Genomic DNA, 25,137 nt, shown 5'->3' with positions numbered 1-25,137 from the left:
TGCCATCTTATACCAATGAGATATTTCTTTTTCATTCTTCCTGCCAAAATGGACAACTTTATATTTTCCCACATTACATTCCATTTTGCCAGATTTTTGGCCCATTCACATAATTTATCTATATACCTTTGTATCATTCTAAAGTCATCTTCACAATTTGCTTTCCCATCTCTCTCTATGTCATCAGCAAATTTGACAATTATACCTTCTGTCCCTTCATCTAAATCATTTATTTAAAATTGTAAAGAGTTGAGATCCCACCATTGTTTCCTGTGGCACACTATTGTTTACATCTCACCAACCAGGAAAAGGCCTATTTATACACACTCTATCCTTCCTGTTAGCCAGTCAACATTCTATCTATGCCACTATGAACCCATACACTATGACTTTTTATTTTTCACTATAAGCTTGCACTGGCAAGACTAGCACATATTGCCCATTCTTAACTGCACTTGACTTGCTTGGCCGTTTCAGAAGGCCAGACATATTGTTACCAGAATTGATTATGATAGTCAAGGGTCATCTGAATAGTTCAGATTTATTAATTTTGAATTTAATCTTGTTGCTGTGGTGGAATTTGAAGCTACGTGGCTAGAGAATTAACCTGGTCCCCTGAAACAGTTGTCCAATGAATTATTACTACACTACTGTCTCTATTTTCTAAAAGAAAACTCAAGACAGAGCCACTTGAGCCTACTCGGCCATTCAAAAGGATCATGTCTGATCTGACATTCCTCAAGTCCACTTCCTATAATATTGATTTCCAACTGATCAAGAATCTGTCTCAACCTTAAATATACTCAAGGACTCTGTCCCTGCAATTCTCTGTGGCAAAGAGATCTGAGAGAAGAACTTCTTCCTCATCTCAGTCTTAAATTAGCACCCCTTTATTCTGAGACGATGCTGTCTGGTCTTAGACTTTCCCACATAGGGAAACATCCTCTCAGTATACATGACTGATCAAAAGATGACATCTGGTTCTCAGTACCTGATAGTAAATAGATCCTAATCCTCTTGTTAGGTCAGCATCATCCCAAAAAACAGCAATCATTGGTGGAGTTCGCCAATAAAAGTATTTACTGAATGCCCAGAATGGAGTTGAGTACATATACTGCAGATAATCATTGTGTCTTTGAAATGTAATCAGTCCATTATCTGAAAACTGTATAAAGATAATTCATTGCATTGACAGTTAACAGGATAACATTGTACATCTGTGTTAAAGAATCAATATTTCTAACGTGAATTATTGTACTATTCACATTCATTCTTAGAGGTCTACTAATTTTATCATCAATTAAATGGCACATCTGAAGCAACAACAAATATTTTGTATTTTTATTATATTTTCTAATTACATTTGACTGTTATGGAATAATGTGCACTAACCATGGTTCAGTTCAAGTAATGAGTGCTAGTGGACTAATCCTATTACGTAGAGTGTTGGAGACCAATCCACACTCCGTGTGTTCCTACTTAGAGGTTCAGGTTAAATGATCAGCAAAACCCTGAAACAGGAGCATTTGCTGATGTTTCCATTCTCCTATCTTGACAAATGTAACTAACAAGAAAAAGTTGATTGCCATCTGGATTTGAAAAACCCAAGTGAGTGTAACTGATTGAAACTGGCTCTTCCTCATCTGTTTCACTCAATTCATATTAAGAAATGCAGTTACAGGAAGATTATACAATTCTTATATTTTAAACTATAAAATAAATCATTAAGTTGATATATTCCATGGAAAATAGTAATTATACAGAGGTGAACTTCTTGAATTTTGTTTATTCTTCCATGGAATGCGGGCATTTATTTCCCATCCCTTCTTGCACAGAGGGGAGTTAAGAGTTAACCATATTGCTGTGGGTCTGCAGTTTAACGTAAACCAGACCCAGTTAAGGAAGGCAGATTTCCTTCACAATGGACATTAGGAAACCAGCTTGATTTTTATGACCATGGTTACATGCCTGCCATTAGGCAACCTTTAATTCTAGATTTTGTGTTGAATTCAAATTTCACCAGGACCAGAGGGCATAACCTCAGACCTTGCCCACCTATAACATAAGGATTAAATCAAGGCTGGACAGGAAGATGGTGCACTAACAATTGGAATAATTTTATCTGCTCCTCTGCCTTCAAACATGCTGATGGGGCCAAGATTTAAGGAACAGTTTATGCTAGCATTAACAAAAGAAGGTTTTATACTAATCTCAATTTTAAGAAAGGAGAAGCTTTAACATACATATAATCTGTAGTAAAATGCATCATCAAAGGGAAAGCCCTGTGGAATGTTAATAATTGGAGAGTTGAAATCTCGACTTTCCCCAACAAGTTCTATATCTCCACAATCTTGTCCATACTGAAACAATCTTTTCTCTATGGAAAAAAACATAATTAGCACATTTGTATCATTTATAATTCAATACATTAATATGTTTTACAAACAATACACTGAAGAATTGATTATGTTCTAGTTGCAGCCATGTAACTACTGATGTGAAAGCATATCAATGAACAAGTGCCTGTATGTCAAAAGGTAGTTCAAACATTCACACCAGTACTATTTAAGGGCATTTCACAGGTAAATTATTTCTTAATGATATTATTATTTCTGTAAAAGTTACACCATCTAACATTCCTTTTTTAAAGCATCTATTTGAATCCTACACAATTGGTAATATTAATGAATTGTTACAGCAGGAAAAAAAAACAAAGGATAGTTGCATGTAAAGTCGGGGAATTTGGCATTTAGTTAAAAGGCCAAGGCTACTTATTAAAATCAATGTGACAAAACTCAGGTGCATTTTATAATGACAGCTATCCACTCTGCCATATCTGTTCTTCAATTTAGGTTTTAAAAAACTTTTCCCTGTAAGCAAGCCAGCTAGTTTTACTTAAACGCAATAAAGTGCTGATTTTGTTTCCCCTATAGTAATCATTGTTTCATATGTGCGTGTGTGTGTGTAAGTATAAGTTCAGGGCTCAGTAAAAACACCATGTACAAAATAAGTTAATTCAATATTTCCACTGACACTTCCATTCTTACCTGTCAGCCAGGGCTCCTTGATAGGACCCAATTAACAGCTCCAACCAGGGACCTCATATTCTATGAGATCCACCTGGCTGACTTCTTTACAATCATTACAGATGTAAAATGGATGGTGGGGCAAGCAAACCAGACAGATTAAAAAGCTTTAATGTCCTAAGGATAATGTATGTTTATTTTTCACATAGCTACTCACATGTTCTTGGTGCTGATGAGAAATCTTCCCTGATGGATGGGCAAGCTATTGATGAAAACAGGGCTGAGCTCTTTATGGCTATGCTTAGCAGTCCATTCACTGCAAATGGGCAGTTATAGACAGGTTGCCAGATTGACACAAATGTGAAAACCTGAACAGCAAACTCTCTTGTGAAGATTATAAAAGTCACTATAAGGGTCGTTGTGTTATAACACATGCTTCGTTAACGTGAATTCACTGTAATGTAATTAACAAATTGGGGACACTGTTTCTAAAGCCCAAACTTTTAAAATGTGTTGTTGGCTGTTGCGCAATTACATCACCAACACTTTAAATGCTGTTTCTAAAGCACAATTTTTCTATAATGCGTGGTTGCACGAGAATGCAACCATCGTGTTTTCAAAGAATTGCCTGTATCCCTAATCTCAAGAAAAACTCGAGTTTTAGACAAGATCCCAAGAGAAGCATACAAATCTGAGGACATCAGTCAGCCATCATGCTGACATAACTATATGTCAGGATGTGAGATTCCTCTGGGGCTTAAGTGTAGCACAATTGTTCTCTTGTACAAAGGAAAAGGACAACAAACTGTGTGTGATAACCAGAAGAATTTTGCTGCTTCTCCCAGCTGGTAACACTCTCGCAAAAGTTCCTCTCAACAAGCTTAAGTCACAAAGCAAAATAATTGCCAGAATGGCAAAGAGGGTTCAGGCAAAGCAGAAGAACTTGTAAAATTATCATTTGGCAAGTCCGAGAGAATTGCCATAACTGCAACTGGGATCCTATTGTGCATTTGCTGACCTGACGCAGGTTTTAGTAAAGTCAATTGAGACCTTATAGATGTCCTGATAGAACTGTAAATCTGATCTGGCATTTTCCTGAGGGAGTTACAGCCAGAGTCACTGACTATGGTGGATATACTGACACCTTTGATGTGAAAAGTTTCGTGAAACAAGGCTGTGTCATGCCCTGTGTGCTGTTCAGCATGTTCTTGGCTACCATTGTAGAAATGTCAATGGAAGATACATCCTTTACAGACAAGCTCCTCAACCTGAAATGACTGAAATTCTCAATTAAGAGACGGGAGATGATGAAACAGGGACTATTATTTGCCAATGATTGTGGTCTTGTGTCATGAAAGATTCATGAAATGTTTTTCAAAAGTGACTGCTTGATTGTTTTGGGCTAATCATCAACATACAGAGGATTTTCAGATATCATCAACAAATCCTGACGATAAAGAGATGCTGGAACTGTTAATGGCACAATGTTGTAGATAACCTCACCTATCTCAGAATTACGATATTCAGAAATGTTTTCATTGACAGTGAAATGGCCAATAAAACTACCTGAGCATGTCAGTATTTACCTACTTACACAACAGATTGTGTGATATACAAAGCTGCTACAAAAACGATCTCCTATATCTCAGAGAAATAGACTACATTCTCCAAACGCACTAATCAGTTGAATCAGTTCCACATGACATCATGGGGAATCAAATGGAAGGAAAAAGCGTCCAATACTGAGGTACTTCAAATGCCAAAAATGTCTGGAATTGAAACCCTGTTGAGAACCTAACTCTGTTAGATTGGACATGAAGTGTATAATATTGAAGAGAAAATTATCAAGGCAATCATATACAGGGGTATTCACAATTTAAACTTGGATGCCACCTGTATGGCAGGGCAGAATTTCAGTTCGATTACTTTTTGAAAATGGATCTCAGGAAATGTGGCTTGTACAGCACAAACTTGAACAAAATTGCAGAAGAGAAAACTACCTGGGGAATAATCTGAAGTACCTTTGAGCAGCAAACAGTCTAGGCAGTGAAGGACAAAAGATAAAAAGTTTTAAATGGGTGACTCTTTAATCTGAGAGTATTCCCCCTGATCCTGGACTCTTCCAAAAAGGGAAACAATCTATCAACATCTGCTCTGTCAAACCCCTAACAATCTTGTCCATTTCAAGAAGGTCTCCTCTCATTCCTCTAAGCTACAATGACTACAAGCCCAACCTATTCAGATGTTTTCCTAATTGACCTGTTCAGAGATGTTATTACCCATCTCTGAAGCAGATGGGACTTGATCCCAGGCCTCCTGGTCCAGGGATAGCGACACTGTTAGTGTGCCACAAGACCCAACCTACTCAATTGTTCCTCATAACAAAATCCCTCCGTAACCAGAATTAGCATAATAACCCTTCTCTGGTCTGCCTTTAATGCCAGCATATCTTTTCATAGATACGTGAACATCTGTTCACATTATTCCAGCTATACTCTGACTGATGCCTTCCATAGTTTAGCAAAATCTCCCTATTTTTATTCTCCATTCCCTTTGAAATAAAAGTCAGTATTCTATTTGCCTTCCCTATTTACCAATGAATTTTCCATGCTAGATTTTGCGATTCATGCACAAGAACCCCAAAATCCTTTTATTCTGTAGCTTTCTACCTTCTTTCCTCATTTAAATAATATATAGCTTTTCTCTCCTTCCTGCCCAAATGTATTGCTTCACATTCCATCTGGCAATTTTTTTTTGCCCATTCACTCAACATATCTATATCTGTCTGTAGACTATTATTCTTACGATTTGCCTTCACACTTATTTTTGTGTCATGTGCAAACTGGGCAATAGTACATTCACTTCCATCATCCAAGTCATTAGTATGTTCTGTAAAGAATTGCAGCCCAACACAGATCTCTGCGACACTCACGAGTTACAGATTGCCACCATGAAAATACATCCTTTATCCCAACTCTGTCTTCTATCAGTTAGCCAATTCTCTATTCATACAAATACATAATTCCTGACACCAAGAGCTCTTGGCTTATTAAATACCCTTATGTCCAATACCGAGAGAAACACTTCTTTGGAAATCCAAATATAATAGATCTATTGGTCCTGCTTTATCTGTCCTGCTTGTTATCTTCTCAAAGAACACTAAAAATTTGTCAAAGATAAAAATCACACAACACCAGGTTATAGTCCAACAGGTTTAGTTGGAAGCACACTAGCTTTCGGAGCGACGTTCCTTCATCAGGTGATTGTGGAGGGCTCGATCGTAACACAGAATTTATAGCAAAAATTTGCAGTGTGATGTAACTGAAATTATACATTGAAAAATTGATTGTCTGTTAAGCCTTTCATCTGTTAGAATACAGCGATAGTTTCACTTCTTTCATATGTAAATCACAAAACCCTTTTTTTTAAAGTTGCATTCTCGGGTTAACAGCTAACCCGAGAATGCAACTTAAAATAGATCCAAACATTGTCCCAGTGACAGATGTTAAGCTATTGTAATTGTTTGTGTTTTGCTTGCTGAATATGGGTATTACTTTGACATTTTTTCAATCCTCTGGATTTTTGGTGGAAACTAAAGATTCTTCACAGATTGCTAACATTACATCCACTATCTTTGTAGCCTCATCTTTGATGACTAAAAGAAACTAAGAAAGATGTGTACCTGTTACAGGACGCTTCACACTCATGTTTAATAAAAGTATTTTAGTCACCATATAGTTCTGTACCTTTACAGATGAAGCCATCACTTTCATATCCTTCCTTGCAGGAGCATATGTAGGATCCGAATACATTGTCACATATTCCAGCATTCTGATCACATCTGTGCGTACCTCGTGAACACTCATCAACATCTGGTCAAATAAAAGAAAATTAAACATTTGCAACATATAAAATTAATTCTCCATCTATCAATCTATTTAATGACAATAGTCAATATAATATTTTATTTGTAAGTTGCAACTATTTATATATGTAGTTATATTTTTAGTAGCAATTGATAATTTACAGAATAAGGATACCAACATGTCAATGCAATGAAAAATAATTAATAGTTTTGATATGGCATTTTAGCATTGAAGTGACTTATTTCTGCTATTTTCTTCTGATCTTTAGATTTCTACAAACAACACATACGTTTGTGCGGATTTTTAAAAAAAGTATAATTTACAGTATGTGTAAAACTCACGCAACACCAGGTTATAGTCCAACAGGTTTATTTGGGAGTACTAGCTTTCAGAGTCCTGCTTCAATCACCTGATGAAGAAGTAGTGATTTGAAAGCTAGTGCGTCCAAATAAATCTGTTGGACTATAACCTGGTGTTGTGTGATTTTTAACTTTGTCCACCCCAGTCCCACAGTATGTGGGCACTGTTGACTAGATCAGTATTTACTGCCCAAAGTGCAGTTAATGAACCACATGTAGACTAGACCAGGTAAGGGCAGCAGTTACCCACCCTAAAGAACATTAGTGAGTCAGATGGGATTTTCCTGCCGATGATTTTATATTGAATTTAAATTCCACCATGGCAGGATTTGAACATGGGTCCCTGAGAATATTGCTGAAAATGTGTTGCTGGAAAAGCGCAGCAGGTCAGGCAGCATCCAGGGATGCTACTCCTTTCATTTGGAGGAAGTGGGAGGATTGGAAAGAGAAGTTGTTCAGGGTGAGGACCAGTTCAGTCAGTCGAAGGAGGGTGTCAGTGGAAGGGTACTGGTTGGTACGGCGGGAAAGGAAGAAGTGGAGGGCTTTGAGTCCTTCGTGATGGGGGATGGAAGTGTACAGGGACTGGATGTCCATGGTGAAGATAAGGCGTTGGGGACCGGGGAAGCGAAAACCGTACCAACCAGTACCCTTCCACTGACACCCTCCTTCGACTGACTGAATTGGTCCTCACCCTGAACAACTTCTCTTTCCTCCCACTTCCTCCAAACGAAAGGAGTAGCCATGGGCACCCGCATGGGCCCCAGCTATGCCTGCCTCTTCGTAGGATATGTGGAACAGTCCATCTTCTGCAACTACACTGGCCCCACCCCCCACCTTTTCCTCCGCTACATCAATAACTGTATCTGCGCCGCCTCGTGCTCCCACGAGGAGTTTGAACAGTTCATCCACTTCACCAACACCTTCCACCCCGACCTCAAATTCACTTGGACAGTCTCAGATTCCTCCCTCCCCTTCCTCGACCTTTCTATTTCCTATGAAGACATTATGAGCAAGGTAGACAATGGGGACCCAGTGGATGTTGTGTACCTAGATTTCCAAAAGGTCTTTGACAATGTGCTGCACAAGAAGCTGCTGCATAAGATAAGGATGCATGGCGTTACGGGTAAAGTCTTAGCATGGATAGAGGATTGGTTGACTATTGGTCGGAATAGGTTGGAATTTAGAAGAATGAGGGGGGATCTTATGGAAACAAATAAAATTATGAAGGGGATAGAAGTAGGAAGGATGTTTTCAGTGGCAGGTGAAACTGGGACAAGAGGACATAGCCTCAAGATTAGAGGGAGCAGATTTACGACTGATTGGAAAGGAACTTCTTCACCCAGAGGGTTGTTAATCCATAGAATTCCCTGCCCAGTGAAGTAATTGATGCTACTTCAGTAAACATTTTTAAAGCTAAGGTAGAATCTTTTGAACAATAAAAAATTTAAGGGATACAGTGAGAGCGCAGTAAGTGGAGCCGAGTCCATGAAAAGATCAACCATGAATTTATTGAATGGCAGAGCAGGACCGAAGGGCCGATGGATGACTTCTGCTCCTAGGTCTTATCTTCTAAATGGGCTGAAAAAATAGCAAATGGAGTTCAATCTGGATAAATGCGAGGTATTGCAATTTGGGACAACAAACAAGGGTACGGTTTTTACAATTTCAGCACCGCCTTCCTAACCTGCAATCTTCTTCCCGACCTCTCCGCCCCCCCCCCCGTCTGACCTATCACCCTCACCTTGACCTCTTTCCACCTAATCGCATTTCCGCGCCTCTCCCCCAAGTCCCTCCTCCCTACCTTTTATCTTAGCCTGCTGAACAAACTTTCCTCATTCCTGAAGAAGGGCTAATGCCCGAAACGTCGATTCTCCTGTTCCCTGGATGCTGCCTGACCTGCTGCGCTTTTCCAGCAACACATTTTCAGCTCTGATCTCCAGCATCTGCAGACCTCACTTTCTCCTCCCTGAGAATATTACCAGGGTCTTTAATTTAGTAGCCTTTTACCTCTTTAATTTAGTAGCCCAGTGATAATTCTAATAGGCCATCGCTTCTCCAGGCAATATTACTTTTCCTTTCTCATTTGTCCTTTGGTGTAAAAGCCAATTCCCTTTCCTCAACTCCCACAGTAAAAGTGTGAGGTTTAAAATTCACGTTGTCTGTAATGTTGGCTACAAAGGTTGAAACTGCCATTTTTTGACAATATGCCAGTTAAGTTGAGTGTTTTTGAGGGTTTTATTATTGTTAAGCCTAGCATGTTTTCTCATCAAGTCTGACCAAATTCTCCTCATTAATGGCCTACCCGCTCCATGGCACCCATTTCATCTGATTCCAGCCCATCTTTCCATGGTACTACTATCAGAACATTTCACCACTGCTGATATCTCCTGGAATTGCCCAGCCTTCCTTAGGACCTGTGTCATGTTTACGAGCTTATTGTAGACCTGGACAAGCTGTCGGTCCAGAGCTGTCCTGCATAATTCATGATATTTTCCCCAGTCTTTGTAGACAAGAAACATTTGGTGCCCCAGAGGTATTGTAGCCTGGTTCTGGGCTAGGTGGAAGTCCACATTGGCATTAGTGTGGTCTCAGGTTGCCACTGGGTTAAAGTAGTCTAAGCCGTCTGCAAGCATGCCCAGCAGTGTAGAAAGAAGATCAATGTCCTTCTTCACCCTGTTAGGGTAGGTGGGATGATACTGCCTCTGATACCTCACCACCAATCACTCTCTGCCACTGAAGCCACATCCACTTCCTATCAAGGTGCATACTCTACATCTGAAGCATCTTCCCTCAATCACTGCCAACTACCCAACTCTGATACCACTTTCTCTGCATGCTCTCTGCACTGCCTACTCGCTTGCTTGGGACATCTCCCCATCTGCCCCAAAAGAAACAGCTGTGCCACCCACTTTCATCTCCCTTAATACCTGCTTCACTCTCATTGCGGATGGAAAACAACTCACAAAAGGACAGGGAGTGTCAAGATGGGTGGTGGGATGTCCACTTCACTCCTTACTCCTCATGTGGGGAACATCCTAATTCTGGCCATGTCCAAGTCCCAGACTGATATCTTGGTTTGACTGAGTCCTGCTGGCAATCGTGACAAGCTTTCTTAGAGGCTTAGAGCTATCTGAGCATTCTTGGAAGCTGGGAACAAATTGGATGCCAAGTGGTGTGCATGTGGCTGATACCCATGGAGCATGCCCTTAGTTGGTGGTGCCCGATATCCAACCTGAAGGTCCTTCAGAGCAACGAGGAGCTGCAGTCACCAGATATTTGATTTGATTTTCATGATGAGAATTCTTGATGTCTAGCTTGTTTGGCATATTTGGTAAAATGGGAAGCTAAATATTAACAGATAGGTTTAATTCCCTTAACTGGCAGCTCACGTTACGTAGCAATAAACCAGCTCACTACTTGATGAAAGCATAAAAAGATACAATGAGGTGCTCCTGACCGGATGAGATGTTACTTCACCAGATTTCTCAGCTGATTCTCCCATGTCTCACCAGAACTCATGTCACTCAGACCCCGATAAGATTCTCTCATAAATCTTCTTTCTAACATGCTTTGTCATCATGCAATGGAGTAACAAGATATTACAGTCATACCAGCTTATATTATTTTCTTCTTGTACATAATTATTGACTGACATAAAATGTAATCCCATTTAACTGTGAAAAATCTCCCAGGACAGACTTTTAAAAGTAAAACAAAAGGTTAATTTTTCAGGCTAGAAAAGTCATTCAGTAAGCACAATGCTGAGTAAAGTGATAACAGCTCAGTATCCCTCACAAAAATCAACTTTTCAGTGCTGTTTAAAGTGATGTTAAGATTGAGAATACTGTGCAAAAAGTTCATTGATCTTCTGTAGATCTGTGATAGCGGCAACAGCGCCCTATGAGCAGGTAGGGTATCACTGTAACTTGTGTTTTCATGTGGACACATGGATGCCCGTGGTTACTGTATTGCTTTGATGTGTTGTAAGCACAATGAGAGAGCGGAAAGTTCTCCTATTATTGTTATTGCAAGCTTTAGGTCCACACATTATTCAATTTGATTATGCATTTGCCATATTTTCTTTCCTTAAGTTATTAAGCAAGATGCAAATTCAACAAAGTAATTCCTACAGTGTACCTTCATTGCAGTCTTTGCCTTCCCAATTGTCAAAACACCAGCAATGGTAGTCATTAATGAGATTCTGGCAGAATCCATTACTTTGGCATGGCTTGCTAGCACAGTTGTTTATCACTGTATTTAAAAGAAAAAGTTAATTAGACTAACTTTTAAATTATTAACTGATGTCACATTCATAATAGCTTTGCTTGAGAAATCGTACTTTCAGTGATAAAAAATCAGCTCCTGTTTAAGATTATCTTATTTATATTGCTCTTCACATGATGTGATAATTAAATCTTTTTCCCTCATTACTAATGTGATATCCTGTATATCCATTGTAAGGTACTGAAATTAGAGATAGAAATCACCTTGTTCGCAGAGTTTACCAGTATAGCCAGGCAAACAGTTACAGGAAAAGGCATTAATGGAATCTACACAGGTGGCTTCATTCCAACATGGTAGGCTTAAGCATTCATCAATATCTGTAAGAAACATTATTAAAATATTGAAACATCCATTTTGTAAAATATGATTTCAGAATGTACATGCAAATACACATATGACAGTGCTGACAACTTATACCATGCTTGTTCACCAACTCCAGTTAAATTCATTGGACAAATATTGCTAATTATATCTCAGCTCCATAGATGACAATTAAAAATGTTCTGCTTACAACATTGTAGGCAGAACTTTAAGAGGTTATTTTGCTCTTTGATTTTGAAGAGAGGTTGTAAGGCAAAGGGTAAGAGCTGGATAGTTAAGGCCACTTGTGTAAACAGCTGGGGAGGCCTTGGGTTTTTTTTTAAACAGGCTGAATGGGTGTGGCCAGCTCTCTCAGGCCAGGATATCTGAGTAGCATCAGAAGCTATTGGGTTCTCAAAAGAGTTGGAAACTTCAGTGAATGTCTCCTGGCTGCTACTCTCTCTGAATTTTCTCTTGTTTTTTTTTCCCTCCTGGATTGGAGAACTGCATGTGATAATCACTGTCTGAATTTGCCTTTTTTGCCAAAATGCATTTATGGGATGTTGCATATTAGTAATAACTTGCTTAATTAAAGCAACTTTAGTCAAGGGCAATGTGCAATTAAACAGAAACGTTAATAGTCATAGTCCATCATTTACTTGCACAAACAGCAACTTATTGAAATCCATTAAGTATTGTGAAGATATTGTATATGAATTATAAACACAAAGTAAACTCACCACAGCAAGTTAAAACAAGTCTGTTCATGTGTCAATTACTGTCTACCAACCTCCCGGATACTGAAAATTAATTATACTATATGTGGACCCTTATTCTTTATACCACTCAATCTTTCTTCTTCTTGCATTTATTTCTCTTTCTTAGGCAGGTTTGAATTTGATTTTACCCAATTGAATTTATACTTCTTTCTCAATCCTTATATTGATAATCATACAAACTTCCAGTTTGTTTAGTTAAAGGGATTCACAGCCACTTGTTCTATTCACTCAGCTTCCAGGTGCTCTGTGAAGAGTGTCACATATTCCTATTTCCCATTTTAAGCATTAACTAGACAGAGGCAAGTGTAACTAATAGTAAACTATTTATTTGCCATACCATGGCATGATTTGACTTAAAAGTGAGCACACTTGCTATTTTGAGTAGTTCAATTAGATCTTTACACTGCTTAACCACTGGATTTGCTGATTTAAATGCTGCACCTCAACACCCTTCTATCAGTCTATTTGCTATCAGTTGGAGACTTCTGTGCCAAGCAATTCCAAGTCAAACCAGAATTGTATGGTTACAGAAACATAGCTATTAGAGATTAAAGCATCTCAGAATTATGTGCAGATTGCATGCTTTAAAGCGAGATCATACTTGTGGAGGGAAATGCGTGTTCTGAAGTTTCTTGATTTGACATTAACAGAATTAGTGACCATGAATTAAAGTACATTAGTGACCATGAATTAAAGTACATTAGTGACCATGAATTAAAGTACATTAATGTTTTGAGTCGGGCAATTTTTGTGATGAGAAATCAATTTTAACTTTTTGGGTCCGATGACCATTCCTCAGAACTGGAACGGTCACTGGTCCTGAAACATTAACTTTGATTTCTCTTCACAGATGCTGCCAGACCTGGTGAGCTTTCCCAGCAACTTCTGTTTTTGTTTCTGATTTACATCATCCACAGTTCTTTTGGTTTTTAATGTTTTAAGTTTGTTAGTATTTTAGTTAAATGTAAATTTTATTATTAGGTTCAAATAAAAGACATGAATAATTTTGTTTAACCATCCATATTGACTAAGTCATAATATAAATAAAATATATGTTCAATTGGTTCAATTTGTTTAACCTGTGACTCACACTAATCCTAATCACTTCTATATTTCAAAATATATATTGTATATATATTTGTAATGCGCAGAATTCTAGATGGTTAATCATATATCTTTAAACTTCATAAAATACAGCAAAATTCCAAATGTACTGGATACTAGTTTCATATCATCATCTTGAGAAATCCCTCTAACATTTGTATTGACATTCCCAACAACCAATCCCACAATAAGGTGTTAGGCCACATTAACAAATGAATGTCCTGAATGGAAATGTGGCATAACCAGTGGCATACCAGAGTTCAAATGGATTTGAACCTCCTAACCCAAATTACATATGAATTACCAAATCATCATCCCAGATAAAATAATTAGACTGAGTAATATCATCTCACCATTGCAGACTCTGCCTGTTTCATCTAAAATGTATCCAATGTCACAGTAACATGTGGGCTGTTCAGAGACTGGGTCAATGAAACATTCTCCATTTGTACAATTTAGTGTGCAGGAATCAAGAGCTATAATATCAAAGACAGAATAAATTATTGAAAGTGTTTCACATACTTATTTCCCATTTAGAATTTTCTACATGAGAGATTTTCTTTTAAACTTTCCCAAGACATATTCAACACAATATATAATATCTTAGATTCATTAAGAACCAGTATGTTGTCTTACTGTGCAACTGATGACTTGTCATTAAATAGCAATTGAACTCGACAAGCAAAAGTTAATTTCCTTTCTTTTCAGTAGAAAGGAAATTAATTTTTGCTTGTCGAGTTTAATTACTATTTTCAAAGACATTTCCAATCGAAACTGATGTCAGCATCTTCTGGGAACTGCCTAGAATCATTAACTTCATCTGCTTATTCAATGCTGTTCCTTATTTTATCAAGATACAGGGATGGAATAATTTGCTGGTGACCCCACAGTTATGACTCAATTTATAACTCCTTGAGTAAAGGGTTATTCCTTGCTAGACTATGGAGACTGGACTAGCCTATGTTTACATGGACTCTACTGAAACTAGGTTCTGCATGGTAGACTGGTTAGTAAAGTTAGATCACATGGGATTCAGGGAGAGCCTGCCAACTGAATACAAAATTGGCTTGACAATAGGCAACAGAGGGTGGTGGTGGTGGGTTGTTTTTCTGACTGGAGGCCTGTGACCAGCAATGTTCCTTAGGGATTGGAGCTGGGTGCACTGTTGTTTGTCATTTATATAAACGGTTTGAATGAAAATATAGGAGACATGGTTAATAAGTTTGCAGATGACAACAAAATTGGTCGTATAATGGACACTGTTGAAGGTAAGACTTAAGCAGTTATTGGTTGAGCCCTGAGTAGTGTTGTCGAACAGAGAGAGCGAGGAGTTCAGGTATATAGTTCTTTGAAAGTTGTGTTGCAGGTAGACAGGGTGGTTAAAAAGATATTTAGCATGCTTGCCTTAATTGCTCAGACTGTTGAGTATAGCAGTCAAAAGGTGTGGTGCTGGAAAAGCACAGCAGGTCAGGCAACATCCAAGGAGCAGGAGAGTCGAAGTTTCGAGCACAAGCTCTTCATCAGGAATGATGAAGAGCTCATGCTCGAAACATCAACTCTCCTTTTCCTTGGATGCTGTCTGACCTGTTGTGCTTTTCCAGTGCCACATTTTTTGACTTTGATCTCCACATCTGCAGTCCTCACTTTTTTCCCGTTGACTATAAGAGTTGAGATGTCACGTTGTGGTTGGACAGGATGTTGGTGAGGCCACTTTTTGAGTACTATGTATAGTTTTGGTCACTTTGCTATAGGAAGGATACTATTAAATTGGAGAGGATTCAGAAAAGATTTCCAAGGATGTTCCTGGGACTGGAGCATGGGTGTTTGATCTATAAGGAAAGGCTGGATAGGCTAGGACTTTTTCGCTGGTGCATTGTAGGTTGAGGAGTGACCTGAAAGAGGTTTATAAAATCATGAAGGGCAGAGATAAGGTGAATAGCAAAGGTATTTTCACTCAGGTTGGGAGTTCAAAACGAGAGGGCAAATTTTTAAGGTGAGAGGAGAAACATTTAAAAAGGACCTGAGGGGCAACATTTTCATACAGAGGGTGATTCATATGTGGAAATAAACTTTCAGAGGAAGTGGTGGAGGCAGGTACAGTTACAATATTTAAAAGTCATTTAGATAAGTAAATGGATAGGAAAGGTTTAAAGGGATATGGGCCAAACGCAGGCAAGTGGGATGAGTTTGGGAAACTTGGTGGGAATGGACAAGTTGAACTGAAGGGTCTGTTTCCATGCTGTATGACTCTGAGTCTATGACTCAATCAAGTTAGTCATTTGTCTTTTGTCAATTCCACATTGATTTTCATTTATTAACATTTTTCAGGTGTTGATTAATTTTAATCAGATTAATGTCTGTAAAGGTTCCTCAAATGTAAATAATAGGCTGATTACCTTGTAACTGCTAAATTTATTCCTCTCCCTTTTCTCTTGAATAGAATTATAATTTGCAATCTTCCAGTCTTTAATACCACTCCTATACCTGGACACCAAATGGAATATCTTGATCAAAACCTCTATTATTTCCACCCTTTCTTTCCTTAGCAAGCTGGATTACATCTCATCCATTTCACTACGCCAAACCTTTTAAGTACCTCATCTTAACCTTTTTGTTAATCTGCTGCATCCACTTGACCAGAAACTTATCTGGACCTATCATTCACTGTTCTTGCAAAGTGTTGCTTCCCATGTATTGTCCCCTCAAAATATTTCCTCAATGATAACGTATGTTAAATGTGTAATAGATGTTAAATGTTTACTTCTGAGCTGCACGAATATTCAAGAAGGTCAATTTCATGTGAAATTAAGAAGTTCACTGGACAGGCACCCCTTCCATAGACATGATATCTGACTAATTAATGACCTCTGAATACTTTCTATCTCCTCTGACTCTGTACAGCCTGGTTAGATTTGAGGCCAATTTTGATTTATCTGAAGTAATCCCTTGATAGATTATTAGGAATATCAAATATATTTAATCATTTGGGCCCAGATTTCTTTGCGAGGGCCTCATTTCATTAACATGTCAATAAAGGCCCAAGTGAATTTAGCCATGTTTTAATTGGCCATTCAGATTAGCACTGGACTTTGCCCCAACAGACAGATTTGGATAGTATTAGGGCTTTAGTAAATGAAAATTGATTCTCAGTTTGTTGATTGACTTGGTTGCATATTACGTTGACTAAATGTGGAATTGTCATCCATGACATACTAGTAATCAATTGAATGTCAGGTACCAATAAAGTATGCAAACTTTCATTTGTCTACCATATTGAACCACTAATAAAGAGAAATCGGATATTACTTGCTGTAGCCTTTCACTTACCTGTGCAAGTTTCTCTGTCCGAACTTAATACGAATCCTCTCTGGCAATTGCATTCATAACCTCGACTATCTTCAAACTTATAACGCTCAATGCAGATCTGTTCACATCGACTTTCTCCATTGCTACATTCATCTGAATCTAAGTGTAATATCACAATTTTTAAATACATTAGTAACTCAGTTTTTACTGCCGTCAATTTTCTTTAGTTGTTCTTCACTCTTGAAAGCATGAATCATTGTGTAAACAGGCCCTTTGGCCCAACCAGTCTGCACCGACCCTCGGAAGAGCAACCCACCCAGACACATTTCCCTCTGACTAATGCACTTAACACTCTGGACAATTTAGCATGGCCAATTCACCTGGCCTGCACATCTTTGGACTGTGGGAGGAAACCAGAGATCCTGGAGGAAACCCACACAGACACGGGAAGAATGTGCAAGTTCCACACAGACAGTCACCTGGAATCGAACCTGGGATCCTGGTGCTGTGAGGCAGCAGTGCTAACCACTGAGCCACCGTGCCGCCCCACTTTCTGACCACTTTCTGGATGCTCCGAATTTCCTTCTTGCTAGCATTACCACACCTATGCTGCCTACTGCTTGTAAATGTCAGCAGGTAAAAATCAGATGCCAATCCCATTTCCCTCTGTCTATTCCCATCTCTACCACTTGTAATGTATGAACCATAGCATTATGTGGAATTACACTAAATGTGGCACATGGAGAGGGAGAGCCTAAAGAAGCTGTCTTTCTTTTGAACCACTAACCTGATAAATGTTTCTGACTCACTGAGTCCTGAAGACAACATGCTGTTGTAGAATTTGAGGATTGTTGGAAAAACTCAGCAGTTCTGGCACATCTGTGGAGAGAAAGCTGAGTTAACGTTTTCGGTCCAGTGACACTTCCTCAGAACACAGTGTTGTGAAGAAGGATCACTGGACCTGAAACATTAACTCTGCTTTCTCTCACAGAATGTGTCAGAGCTTTATGAAAGATTATGTTTTGAGGAGCAACTTAAAGAAGGAGAAAGATAGAGGGATGAAGAGACTTGTGGAGGTTATTACAGCAGTTAGGCCGATGTAGCTGATGTTACATGGCCAATGTTAGGGGATTTGAGATATTCAAAATGTTAAATTTGATGAATACACACAAGCTGAAGGACAACATTAACAATGTTAAATTGGCTAAATAAACCAAGTGCTGAAATGTAAATACAAATATGCAGTAAGTAATTCCAGACATTTGATTTTACTCTGTTTCATGTGATAATGTGCCAGTTTTCCTCAGTTAATATCTAAGCTCATGTATGGACACGGATTTAAGTTAACTGCAGGAATAAGCCAAAGAGCCCATGTTCAAATGATTAAGTGAGGAATAATGTTAGAGAGTTATTTGCAAAGACTTTGAACAACAGCGCAGAGGAATGAAGCTACAAACCACAAATAGAAGTATTGTCTGGAGCCATTGAAGAGACAAATTGTCTTACTGTATTGTATTTTGTAAAGAAAAGCCAACTATGGCATTTTAAATCAGAGGCAACTGCTCGCACATCTTTATGATGTTTTAGTTGTTCTTGCAGTATATATTGCTCATAAAGTGATAGATTAGCAAAGCATTAAGGCACTTTTTGAATGTACATTTTTTTACAGCCTGTAGCTATCAGCACTTGTCCACAACACTACAGAATGACTCATGACCTATTGTAAGAGAGTTCAACAGAGCCTAATTATTTGCAACATTAGAATGTGCAGTTTAGGATATTGTTTGAATTACATGTCTCCCACTCTTAAGTTCCTTATGAATATGAGCACTGACCTTTCACCACTAGCAAATATTACTAATTTTCATTTGACATTCTGAAATATCATATTATTATTTAAATTAATTAATGAAAATAGTTAGTAAATTCAATTTCTGAAATAAATCAAAATATGACTACTTAAAAGATTAAATGTCAATTCATTCAATGTTGATGAAATTTTAACAATGGGTTATGGAACCACAATAAATGAAGAAGGCGTTTGGTATGCTTTCCTTTATTGGTCAAAGCATTGTGTATAGGAGTTGGGAGGTCATGTTGAGGCTGTACAGGATATAGGATATTTGAATTATTTTGTGCAATTCTGGAAGAATGTTTTGCAACTTGAAAGGGTTCAGAAAAGATTTACAAGAATGTTGCCAAGAATTGGAGGGCTTGAGCTATAGGGAGAGGTTGAATAGGCTGGCGTCAGAGTCTGAGTGGTGACCTTACAGAACTTTATAAAATCATGAGGGGTATGTATAGGGTAAATAAACAAAGTATTTTCCCTGTTATGGGGGAGTTCAGAACAAATGCCATAAGTTTAAGTTGAGAGTGGAAAGTTGAAAAGGGATTCAAGAGGCAACTTTTCCACACAAAGGGTGGTGCTTGTATGGAATGAGCTGTCCAAGGAAGTGGTGGAAGCTAGTACACTTACAATATTTAAAGGGCATCTGGATGGATATATAAATAGGAAGGGTTTAGAGGGATATGGGCAAAGTGCTGGCAAATGGGACTAGATTATTTTAGGATATCTGGTCAGCATGGACAAATTGGACTGAAGGATTAGTTTTCATGCTGTACATTTTTATGATGCTATGTCTAATGCAGAATCAATATGACTCACCTTTGCTACACATTTGATTTGGATTTCAGTTGATAGAATGGGATTCTGGTTACCACCAGTGGAACCAGATGAAACAACTGGTTCACACACATTATAGGCTAACAGCATGGTACTTAAAATTTTATACTTGACGCCCAAATATATAATTATTTCATCAACAAACTCAAGCTTCAACACAATCTCTCAAAACTCTGGATTTGCAGTCAACACTGCATTAACTTTTCACAAAATTGCATTTTAGTTTCTTAGATAGTATGTCCTAAATTATAAGCATGGAAAGTGATTCTTAAAAGCTATGTGGAAACTGAATTTCCAAAACCTACAATTATTGGTTTTCTTCATTGACGATGTCATGTGGGTACTTATCTAAAATAGATTCATATCATGGTTATGGAAAGCTACCTTAAGATAAAATGAAAGCTAAAATAGTTAATTGATCAATGAAATATATACAGTGGAATCCTCTGTTTATTATTATTGTTTCAGATTACCAGTACCAAGGTAGTATGACTTCTTGTTTCGTTCATTAGATTTAACATCATTCCAGAAACTATTTTCACATACATATACACCTTTGGTTTTCACAATAACTCACTGATTTGTTCTTGAATTTTTCCCTTGGCGTATTGAGGTCATATTATTTCTTGATGTCATAGCCCCTTTGCCACAATATATGGCAAAAGGAGCTCCAAAACCTTCGGTCAGAAAGTAATAGACTTGTGTGACTTCAATTTTTGACAATTTTACCTGTAGTAACGTTCAACGATCTTGTCAGAGTTGCACTGGTTTTGCTGATGAAGTGAACATTGACTGTGTAGGTTTGACCTGGGCTTAGATCAAACAAGCTACATGTGTTGTTGTGAAAGTTGAAAGTACAGAGCAAATATCCAATTCCAACTGATTTCTCAATGTTGTAGACTCCACATATTTCAAAGGTATTGTCTGACCAGTTCAAGGTAAAACTTGTGTTTTTGATGTTTTCTGCTGAGATGACTCCAAGGTCTGAAGCAAAATATAAGTTAAGCAACAAAGATTATGCTATAAAATCAAAGAAACATCCTATAATTAACAATGATGTGTTTTGAAGGTTTGAGTGTTTAATATTTGTATTTTCCATGTGGCACATCTAACTTTACTTCTACTTCAGAAGTATAAAATTTATGTAAAAGAACAAATAAAAGTACCAGGCTTCCCTGTTAAATTTCTACCTAGTCTAATTATTAAGTTGCTTTCTTCTCAAGGATGAGAGTTACCAATAACTTTTAACTGGACCTTCTTTCATTTACATTCATCACCATCAATAATGACCCACACACTTGTTGTTCCCTCTCAGAATTATTGTGATGCTAAATTTAAGATTGCTTTAATTTAAGTTGTGAGTGGGAAATTGTTTCACTAACTTGATTGAGTTTTTTGAAGAGGTGACAAAGAAAACTGATGAAGGCAAATAGTAGACTCTGTCAGTTTGGAGTTCAGCAAAGTGTACGACAAGGTAAACTGGTTAGTAAGATTAGATCACATGGGATCCAAAGGGAACTAACCAATTGGATATAAAATTGACTTGAAGGTAGAGGAAAGAGGGTGGTAGTAGAGGGTTGCTTTTCAGACTGGAAGCCTGTGACCAGCGGTGTGCCACAAGGATTGATGCTGTGTCCACTGTTTTTTGTCATTTTGTCAAGTCGTTTAGAGATTAATATAGGAAGTATGGTTTGTAGGTTTGCAGATGACACCAAAATACGTGATGTAGTGGATAGTAATGTGGATGATCTTAGAAAACAACAGGATCTTGATCAGATGGGCCAATGGGCTGAGGAGTGGCAGGTGAAGTTTAATTTAGATAAGTATGAGATGTTACATTTTGGAAAGGCAAACTAGGGCAGGATTTATACAGTTAATGGTAGAGTAGTTGGGACAAAAAGACCTTGGGACAAAGGTGCATAGTTCCTTGAAAGCGGAGTTGCATGTAAACAGGGTGGTGAAGAAGACATTTGGCACACTTGCCTTCTTTGGTCAGAACACTGAGGATAGGAGTTGGAACATCATGCTGTGGTTGTGCAGGACATTGGTGAGGGCACTTTTAGAATACTGCAGACAATGCTGTTTGCCCTTCTATAGAAAGGATTTTGTTAAATGTGAGACAGTGCAGAAAAGATGTACAAGGATATGGGAATGGAGGATTTGAGTTATAGGGAGAGGCTGAACAGGCTGCAGCATTTTTCCCTGGACTGTTGGAGGCTAAGGGGTGACCTTATAGAGGAGCGTGGATAAGGTGAATAGCCAAGGTCTTTTTCCTCATGTGGGGGAGTACAAAACTAGAGGTACAGGAGTAAGGTGAGAGGGGAAAGATTTAAAAAGGACTGGAGGGGTAATTTTTCATGCAGAGTGTGGAATGGAATTGCGTATATGGAATGAGCTGGTTGGGGCGGGTACAATTACAACATTTAAAAGGCATGGATGGGCATATGAATAGGAAAAGTTTAAAGGATATGGACCAAATGCTGGCAAATGGGACGAGATCAAATTGGATGTCAGGTCAACGTGGATGAGCTGGACTGAAGGGTCTGTTTCCATGCTGTATGACACTTACACTCTATGACACTATGAGTTGATAGAATCCAATCATTGCATACCTAGAGCATTGCTTTCGGCGTTTCTTATAGAAATTTTTTCATTCTAACAATCTACAACTGTTACATTCTTTTTTATGAGAAAATTAATGGACAAGCTCTCAATGTGCTATTTGCAAAAGATGGCCAGCTCAGACTACTCAGCTCCTGTCCTCATTATTGCCTTGGTCCAGACATGGGCAAAAGGTCTCAAATTCAAAGGTGAGGCGAGAGTGAATGCCATTGACTTCGAGGCTGTATTTGACTCTGTGTGTCATCCAGCAAAAGTGAAGTCAATAGGAATCTGGAAAAATAATGCTTTCACTGGCTGAAATCATTGCTAGCAGAAAGGGAACCAGTTAAGGTTGTTCGACGTTAATCGCCTCAGTCAAAGATACCACTGTTGGTTTTCCTCAGGATGGTACCATTGGCCAAACCACCTTCATCAATTAACTTCCCTCCATCATAAGGAGGGATGTTCACTGATGATTGCACAATGTCCAGTACCATTCGTGACTAAAGCGATCTATGCCCAAATGCAGCAAGATCTGGGCAACATCCAGAACAACCATACTTGGACTGATAAATGGCAAATAACATTTGTGCTGCACAATTATCAGGCAAAGACCATCTCCAACAAGCCAGAATTTAATTATCGACCTTTGACATTCAATGGTGTTGCCATCATTGAATCATCCACTATTACCATGCTGGGATTTACCATTGACCAGAAACAGAATTGGATCAGTCATAAAAATTCTACTTTTAGATGGAGCAGACCAAAGATTAAGAATTCTGTGAGAAGTAATTCACCTATGTCTTTCCAAAGACAGTCCACCATCTATAAGGGACAGATCAGGAATGTAATGGAATACTCTGCAACATTCAAGTATCCCAAAAGACAAAGCATGCTCTTTGATAACACTGGTACACAGTGAGATAGGTCTTCTACCACAAATCACACCATAGTCCAAGTCGCTCAGACCGCTTTGTAATTTTCCTGTGAAGTTAAACATCATTTCAGGATTTTACATGGAAGTTCTTGCATCATTTTTGAAACAAGAAATCAGACTATCATATTTAATAGATTTGTGGAAATGTTATCACCAAGAGACCTGTAGCTTCCATGTTCTTCAGGAATAAGGGATCTATTAATAGATGTGGCCTTGCCAAGTTCGTCCACGTCTGAAGAACAGAATTATCAGAGAAGCTTGATTAACTAATCCTTGAAATAATATGATTACAAAGTTCTGTGTGATAAAATACCTTGTAAAGTGAATATAGGACATAAAGTTGTGGTAACTTCTGTTGTTTGGCTGGTATTTATTCCGCCGCTGGTCTGGATCATGGTTGATGATATTGTGTTCAACATCTGAGGTCTTGTTGTGAAAGATGCGTTTGTCTTGGAATTAGTTATGTTTTGCACATCTGTACAAGAAAATAGTCCGTCAGTGAGCTCAATTATTGCAAAAACAGATATGTGGGATATTGCAATGCAATGATTGGGTTCACTATCATTTTACATGCTTCTGGTTTTCTGATATCAAGTTTAGTCCACTTTGAGGCACCACTCAAGGGTGAGTTAAGGCCCTGGTGATCAGATGAATGAATCCTAGAATAGTACTATCAGAGCTACAAGCTAATTACTGTTGCTTGGTGCGCTTTACAGGACATGGAATGGCCAAAACAGAACTTATTTTTGGACCAGAAGCTGCAGGTAAGTATTCCCTCTAAACTCAAATTCAGCTTCGAAATGGAGCACTCTGAAGAGGTTTTTTTTTCCTCAATACGCTAGTGAGAAATCTATTAATCTAATACTGTCTGCCACAAGTCTACATTAGTTTCTCGATGTACACATTGGGATTTATACATTTCCATTCTCTGCACATTGGACTTGTCAACAACATTATAAATGGAGCTCCAGCCCAGTCACTGCCCAAGCATGCGGCGAAATGGAGTACATAAAGCTATCCTGTGCAATAATGATTACACCAATTAGACCATTATTTACTGTATATAATGCATGCTCATGATAGGACTGAGGTTTCACTTTCACACCTGAGAAATGCTTAGTCGACTTCAAATTACTCTGGAAGGCATTATCTTCCACTAACCAGATGCTGCCAGAAAGCCAATAAGAAATTCTATCCTCCACACAAATGGGTGATATGTTATCGAGATGTTATGCTGCCAAATATATGGGACATGTCCCAAGAATGAGCAGATCCTTCAGTTGCTTGTAACAGGCAGTGTACTGACCCTACTCTACCAGCCAGCTTTAAAATTAAGAACACACTGTCAGAGGTTAGACCTGGTTTATGATGGGTTAATGCTTGCTGACACTTGCTAGTATGCTAAGAATTACACTAACCACTAATATTAGATGATAAGCCAGGCTCACATTGTTGCTTTATTATGTTGCTAGACACGAGACATAATAATACATCCTCTGCAGGAAAAAAGAACACATTCTGATATCATGCCCTTTTGATTGGAACAAAACCTACAGGATAATATTTTCCCCGATGTTTTGTACATGACAATGCCTCAACCAATCAGAATAGATTTACCAAGCAATCAGCACCATTTCCTCAAGCTGCATGTTTTTTTGTTGTCTTTGAAATTTGGCATTCATGCATCTGTCCTTTTAATGCAAGACTAAAAGTTTCAATTGCATGTCTTTTTTTTAAAATGAAACTTTTACATGAGTCAATTAGCAAAGGGATGTTTATAAATGATTCATAAAATCAATTTGTGCTGATAATCTTCATAAAGTGAAGACAATTCTAGAATATCCTGAATTTTTATTGAACTAATGGTAGTTATCAGAAATTTCAATACC

The 25,137-nt window shown here is 38.2% G+C and overlaps 1 protein-coding gene across 4 annotated transcripts in view; it reads right to left on the bottom strand.

Annotated features, from left to right (window-relative positions):
• Window positions 1-25,137, bottom strand: part of LOC122556039 (mucin-4-like) — a 113,295-nt gene that overhangs the window by 58,693 nt on the left and 29,465 nt on the right. For 3 of the 4 annotated variants that reach the window (XM_043702426.1, XM_043702427.1, XM_043702429.1), the window contains exons 7-15: window positions 23,562-23,723; window positions 20,437-20,691; window positions 17,046-17,183; window positions 14,072-14,194; window positions 11,739-11,852; window positions 11,389-11,502; window positions 6,773-6,898; window positions 2,244-2,377; window positions 992-1,165 (exon numbers count right to left, since the gene is read on the bottom strand). In XM_043702426.1, the coding sequence (XP_043558361.1) occupies window positions 992-1,165; window positions 2,244-2,377; window positions 6,773-6,898; window positions 11,389-11,502; window positions 11,739-11,852; window positions 14,072-14,194; window positions 17,046-17,183; window positions 20,437-20,691; window positions 23,562-23,723 (1,340 nt within the window). The remainder of the gene's footprint in view (window positions 1-991; window positions 1,166-2,243; window positions 2,378-6,772; window positions 6,899-11,388; window positions 11,503-11,738; window positions 11,853-14,071; window positions 14,195-17,045; window positions 17,184-20,436; window positions 20,692-23,561; window positions 23,724-25,137) is intronic. The other variant, XM_043702428.1, reaches the window with a different exon arrangement.

This window comes from Chiloscyllium plagiosum, chromosome 13 (genome assembly GCF_004010195.1).
Source record: "Chiloscyllium plagiosum isolate BGI_BamShark_2017 chromosome 13, ASM401019v2, whole genome shotgun sequence".
NCBI classification, from domain to species: Eukaryota; Metazoa; Chordata; class Chondrichthyes; order Orectolobiformes; family Hemiscylliidae; genus Chiloscyllium; species Chiloscyllium plagiosum.
This window is presented reverse-complemented; position numbering and strand designations above follow the sequence as displayed.